We start from the raw sequence: 6,881 nt of genomic DNA on the forward strand, positions 1-6,881 counted from the left end.
TCCAAAAAGAACACACGCTGTCCATGCTGTGTGTGGATGTGAGTGGGAAAAGTGGCTACTAGCACTTAGCATAAATATTTCCCTCACATTTTCAAAAGCTTCCCCGAACAGCAAGGGGAATCACATGCAACAGTGACTGCTTCCTCGCCCTGACAGAGGCATAAATAGCACTAGCAAATTGAGGTAACTGGGTAACTGGACATGTGTATGAATCCGATGCACGTTTTACGTATGTAATTTGATTTTCTTGTTGTAATTTTAATAGAGACTTTTTCTATCGACCGGGAACCGCGTGACAGACACACAAACACACACACACACACACACCAAACCAGGGCTCCCCGGCGACCCCCAAAACCCTCTCCTGGCCGCGGGAGGGGAGGCTGAGGGCTGAGGGCCGGTGTCCCAGGGCCGGCGTCCGCCGTCCCCTCACGGAGCAGCCGCGGGCGGGCGGCCAGGGGAGGCGTGGAGGCGGCGGGGCCCCGTCCCTCCGCCGCCCGCCCACAGGGGGCAGCCGCCCGGCCCGGCCAGCCCCGGGATGGCGGCGGCGGAGGCGGGCGAGGCGGACCTGGGCCTGCTGGAGTGCCGGGTGTGCTTCGAGCCCTACGGCCCCGGCGGGCAGCGGCGGCCGCGCAACCTGCCCTGCGGCCACGTCCTCTGCCGGGGCTGCGTGGGCGCCCTGGGCGGCCGGGGCCGGCTGGAGTGCCCCTTCTGCCGGCGGGCCTGCGGCCCCTCGGACACCAGCGACTGCCTGCCGCTGCTGCAGCTGCTCGAGGTGCTGGGCCCGGCTTGCAGCATCCTCCCGGCCGCGGGCAGCGCCGCCCCCGGGGCTCCGGGGCTGCGGCTGGCCCTGGGCGGCTGGGGGGCTCTGGTCAACCCCACGGGGGTGGCGGCGTGCCCCAAGTCGGGGTGCTTGGCGGTGGCCCACGACGGCAAGAAGAGGATCCACGTCTTCGGGCCGAGCGGGTCCTGCCTGCAGCGCTTTGGGGAGCGCGGGGAGGCGGGCAACGATATCAAGTACCCGCTCGACGTGGCCGTCACGGCGGACGGGCACGTGGTGGTCACCGACGGCGGGGACCGCGCGGTGAAGGCCTTCGACTGGGAGGGAAGGGGGGCCTTGGCGGTGCGAGAGGGCTTCTGCCTGCCATGGGGCTTGGACGCCACCCCGGAGAGCGACGTGATCCTGACGGACGCGGAGGCAGGAGCTCTGTACCGCCTGACGGCCGACTTCGGAAAGGGTGAGCTGAAGAAGTGCCAGATGCTCCGGTCCAAGTTAACCAGCCCCAGAGGGGTGGCGGTCTGCCAGACTTCGGGCGCTGTTGTGGTGATAGAGCACCTGAAGGCCAGGGGGCCCAACAACAGCAGCACCCGGATAAAGATATTCAGTGCAGACATGGATCTCGTGGGACAGATGGATAGCTTTGGCCTGAACCTCTTTTTCCCCTCCAAAATATACACGACGGCTGTGGCCTTTGACAAAGAGGGTCGCATCGTAGTAACAGATGTCTGTAGCCAGGCTGTGATATGCTTAGGGAAACCTGGGGAGTTTCCCATCTTTAACCCTCTAATTAGCCACGGGCTTTCATACCCCATAGGACTGACTTACACAGCAAACAATTCCCTCGTAGTTTTAGACAGCGGTGATCACACAGTAAAAATCTATAGCTCCACCTGAATGGGTCTAGGTTTATACTGCTGTATCTGCTTTTGGCCACAAAGCAAGCAAAGTCCTGGTCTTCATAGGTGTGTAGGGAGGGGGTATTTTCTGGGCTCGACTTGAAGTGAAATTACCCTCTTTAACCAGCATGCTCTGCTTCCCGCATAACTTGCATCAAATCCCTTGCCTACCCACAGGAGACAACCTGGCCACTGCAGGCCAGAGTCAACAGTGAATCAACCAAATGATTTGGCATTTTAAAACTATTCCATACCTTGACAACCAAATATTCATACTGCGAAGTAATAGCAGCATCTGGAATGGAGTAATCCAAGACTTGCAGCTGGGAGAGAGAAGGATGCATCTTTTGTTTACCGTCATCAGCATTTTGCTTTCGTTATTCTTCGTTAGGCATGAGAGTGACAGAATGGTTTATGTAGGATTTCTGCATGAGAAAGGAGACTGACTGGATGAACTGATGGGAGAAATGGCAGATTCAGTCAAAGGGTCATTTGATCCAGCCAAGGTCAATTGCGATAGAGGAGCTATCAGCAATTAGTGAGTTATATGACATGAACTGGTGCTCAAAACCTTTTTTTTTTTTTTTTCTCCATATTGGGGAAATGCACTTCTGGATGCACTTTTCTTTATATTAGTTTATTGCCGCCTTTATTGGAGTTGTACAGAAGCAGTTACACTTCCTGTATAATGCATGAGCCTGCGTCTTCATCTAGATGAAGTCTTGTGTGTGGTTACCTGCATGGGCAGCTTTCCCTAGCAGCCCCTCCAGTATTGGTGTTTAGACCACAGGTACTTCTGCATATACAAAATTGAATTGGCTGTATTACTAACACAAGTACTTTTGGGAGATTTCCAATAATACCTGCATCTGTCTCGTAATTAATTTAGTACTTTTGCACCAATCTTCAAGATTCAGTTGAAAACTGAAATGGTGTTGATGAGTAATAATAGGGAAAGGGGAACGTGAGCCTTGCTTTTTCACAGCTTCCAAAGGAGGTTTTGTTGGTAGTGAATACACAGCAGGTTTAGGTTATTTTATATTATCCTGAAAGCAGTTTCACTGTGGACATGAGTTCTGTTGCCTTATTGCACCACGGAAATTAAGTTATAACTGAATTACTTTGAGAAGGATTTAACGCACCCACTAGAAGTCACTGCTGCATTTTTATGTATTTCTGCTCCTAAAGTAATTATTTAGGTGGTTCAGCACTAAAAGGCAGTTAGATATAAATGTAAATGTTTTATGAGGTAGAAACAAGTAGATCAAAATTGAAGAAAACATTTTGGTCATGTATTTAGTGACTGAAAGCATGCATATTAACTAAAGACACTTGAAATTCACAGGTAGTCTTTCTATTGGTTAACTTTTAATCTGGCTTTTGGTCTGGCTTCCTGGGCAGTTAGTAACTGCATGTATTGCTGTACCAGCGATATTCCAAATATTTCAAACTGAAGCATTTTTAGTCCTCTAATTCAGACAATGTATTAATCCGTCTCATGTTACCATTTATAAAAGAGAGCAAACAAAACTATTAAATGCAGCTATTTGTAAAGGCTGATTGAACAGTGACCTGCCAATAAAGTGTGATTTGCTTACTCCTATGCTGGGCAATTTAGTGAAAATTTCTAACTTCTTTTTATCACAGTTTTCTCTGTGACAGTTCAATTTCTCTGTTGTAGTTGCTGTATAGGTGGTTTCTTTTGTTTTATTTGGAGATATCCTGCTGAAGTTGTAGGGTGATTTGTTGCTGTTGGAAAATATATGGGCCTGCACAGTTGGTCTAGTGCCAAGCCACACAGCAAGTGCCTTTGGTGGGACCAGAAATATGTCTCAGATATTTTGCAGTAGGAGGTATCCTGCCCTGACTAGGAGCCCTCCTGAGGGCTCAAGAAGGAAATTTACTCAGAGAAGCAGCCCCCTGGCTTATATATGCCTTTCTAGGTGCCAAGACAGCTGTCTTCGAGGGATATAAAAACAATTGGACAACACTTCCTTTGGGGAACTGCTGTGTTTCAAAATGCATGTAATACCATGTATGCTTTATTCATACATAATTATTAGTTTATCACAATAGCAGTTGTGGGACCCGGACACTTCCTCTGTGAGCTCTCATCTCCTCAAACCTTCCTCTGCACCAGGAGCTTGTTTTTCCTGCTGATCTCATGGGCAGGCAAGTTTCCTAGTGCCTGCTACCATGTAGGAAGCTTACTAGCAGCTGAAATGCTGACTTTTGAGTATTTGACTCATGTTGTTTTAATATACACAAAATCTCCATTTGTTGCCCATTCTTCTCCTGTCTGCTTTGGTATATAGCTAGAAATCACCTGATGTTTGGGTTTTGCTTTATTCTACCAGCTAGGGCAAACCAGCTTTCTTCTACCTAGTTTGCCCCACACCATGTCCTGCATTCTCTGATTTACTGACTGCAAGCAAATACTTTTTTCTTTTTTTTCGTGAATGATGCTGTTTTCTTTTTGCTTTAAGGCTTGGTATTTGGCATTGTTCAGCACTGCATCAAAGAAACCACTGAATTCTGTTTTAATTCACTTGATTTGGGCATGCAAATTGAGAAGCTTTAAAAAAACTACATAAAAATCATGTCAAAAGTCTTGAGTTTTTCAGGGAAAACCTGAAATCTTTCTTTCATCACACAAGAGGATTTAAGAGAGAGAGATCCACCAATACTCATATAAGAAACTAAAAAGTCTTTGTTTTCTTACCTCTCACATTTTTTCTTACTCTTGCCTCTTACATTATGCATTTATGCACATTTCCCTATACCTAGTTTAGATACCTGTTGCCTTCAGGATGATAACTTAATGCCGTCTGCTTTTCAAAGACCTACAGAACACGTATTGCTTCTATCTGTCTGGTAATTGGTTGGAATTTAGTCACAGATTTCAACTGAACAAAAACTTGGGTTCTGGGGGGAGGATGGAAAAGGATGAGGGGCTCCTACCTGAACAGATATAATTACGTAGATGATGATTTGGGGGTTCTAGTGGATGTATTAAAAATGGGGGTAGCGTGATGTGTTCTGCCCCTTGGAAAAGAGTGCTGGGGTTTTCATCTAGAATGTAATATGGGACTGTGTCTCACTGCTTCAGTGATAATCACCATCGCTGCTATTTAATAAAAGAACCTGATGTAAGCTTTGCATAATCCCCTGCACCTCAGGTTTTAATATTATGGATTGCAAACAAATAAATATAACAAACAGTATTCCCCTACTGTAGGTTGGTATGACTGCTGCACACACACACTGCAATTTCTATTTGGTTTTTATTTTTAAGCTCTGCTCTCAGATTGCTGTCGTTGCATATAAATATACTTGGGTGTGTTTACGGTGTTTAGCAAGGTGTCAGAGGAGTTTCATAGATGTGAATCAAAACTGTGTCCTATAACATAATTTTTGTTTTGGTTTGGTTTTGAACAAAGTATTTTCTGTTAAAGAATATAATTATTCACCTTGGTGAATTAAAAGAAGAAAGAAAGAGGGAAAAGAAGTTATAATTTACTTTTGGCCTTTGGCTATTAGTTCCCTCAAGCCACACTGCTCTGCACATCAGTTTGATGTTCATATTTTCATGACATGTGGACATAACATCACCGTAGCATTTTTTAATGTGGACTTATTTCAGGTGAAGAGGAGAGCTCCTGTAATGTCAAGCCCCAAAACCACCAAGAGTTTTATCGAGCAGTGTCCATCAAAGTGACGACCTGAAATACAGGAAGCCTTTCCTTCCTAGAAGGGTTGAGAGAGGTAAAAAAGCAACTTTTCTCCACGTGACTGTGTTGGAAAAAAATATTAATAATAGTAAAGGTTAAGGGAAATACAGGAAACCAAGTTCTTTTTCTGTAGAGTGCAACACTACCATAACCCATGTTCCATCTAAAAAAAAATTATTTTCAGTGTGTTGAAGATGCAGAGTTATGGCAGATGAAGCATTGTGGAAGAAAAATTGTATTTTCTCAAAGATATTTACAAAATTCAAACCCACTGCATTTTTTAAATAGGTTTCAGTGTAATATTGCTTATTCAGTATTTAAACAACTGGCTACAGAGCAGAGATAAAAGGAACACAAAGTTCTCTTTGAGACATTATGTATCCCATTATGTATCACGTTTCAAATATGACTTGAGTCTTTCTAGTGAATGGTCCCTCTCTGGTATTGCTTTACTTTTGGGTTTGCACAGTTCCAAGCTTGTTGGATCTGTGCAGCATCAACCCCCTTCTTTTGAGGGATGCTGCCAGTTCTGGTGTCACTCATCTGGTCCCTCTCTGTCTACCTAAGTCAGTGCTGTCCAGCTAAATTAATACTGGAGGAAGGCTGGAATAAAAAGTTCATCGTTGTTTAAGCCCAATCTAGCTGTCCTCCAAAAGGCAGTGAGTCAGACCTGCTGGTTTGGGAAGGGAAGAGCATGCTTTTTGCTGCTTGTTTTTGGACGGCTATCCTGGCTGAACACTCATCAAGACCCTGCTTTTTGGGAACCAGTACAAGATCCGTGCACCTTTGTCATGTCCCGATTCTGATCTGATTCTGAGTGCTGCTCTCTGGTATTCAACAACATGTTTGACTGCAGGCCCAGCAGAGATAGATGTTATCCCATGCTCTCACTAATTGGACCTTTAGCTATGGTGGGCTCCCCAAAAACACGTGAAAAGCTCATGCAAGCCTCTTCTCGGAAGCCCATCCATTTAGTTTACAAGTCACCTTTGGATCACAGTTTGCTTTCACAGAGTGTAATATAACCGAAGCAAAAATATAACTGTGAGGAACAGGCCAGGCAGACCTGAAATAAGGTCAGTAACTTACTCTTTTTCAGCAAACCCATTACGCTACTGAATGCAACGGGTAATTACTGTCATTACCTGCATACAAAAATCCCAAACGTGTAAGCTTTAAACTTGAAATATGTTAATCCAAAGAACCACCCAACACTTTCCCCTTTGCCATGTACTGCTGTGGGTCATACATCAGTCAGAAGGCACGCATATCTGTTTTGTGTTCCTCCATCAAAGTGGGCATTGGAAATGCTTCAAGTCCATATTACACTTTCAACTTCATTATCTCAACTAAATGTGCTAATAATAATATATTTATATTTGACTCTGTTACACGAATATGAAGGTTTTCTCTGGAGTGCTTCCCTAATATAACCGGCCTGTGATTTTCCTGGACAATTTCAAAGCTATTGAA

The 6,881-nt window shown here is 45.2% G+C and overlaps 1 protein-coding gene across 1 annotated transcript; it reads left to right on the forward strand.

Moving 5' to 3' along the window:
* The first annotated feature begins 519 nt into the window (after window positions 1–519).
* NHLRC1 (NHL repeat containing E3 ubiquitin protein ligase 1) lies at window positions 520–5,477 on the forward strand. The gene has a single exon (XM_040548910.1). The coding sequence runs from the start codon at window positions 539–541 to the stop codon at window positions 1,673–1,675; it is 1,137 nt and encodes a 378-aa protein (XP_040404844.1). The 5' UTR covers window positions 520–538; the 3' UTR covers window positions 1,676–5,477.
* The last annotated feature ends 1,404 nt before the right edge of the window (window positions 5,478–6,881 follow it).

This window comes from Cygnus olor, chromosome 2 (genome assembly GCF_009769625.2).
Source record: "Cygnus olor isolate bCygOlo1 chromosome 2, bCygOlo1.pri.v2, whole genome shotgun sequence".
In the NCBI taxonomy this organism is placed as follows: domain Eukaryota; kingdom Metazoa; phylum Chordata; class Aves; order Anseriformes; family Anatidae; genus Cygnus; species Cygnus olor.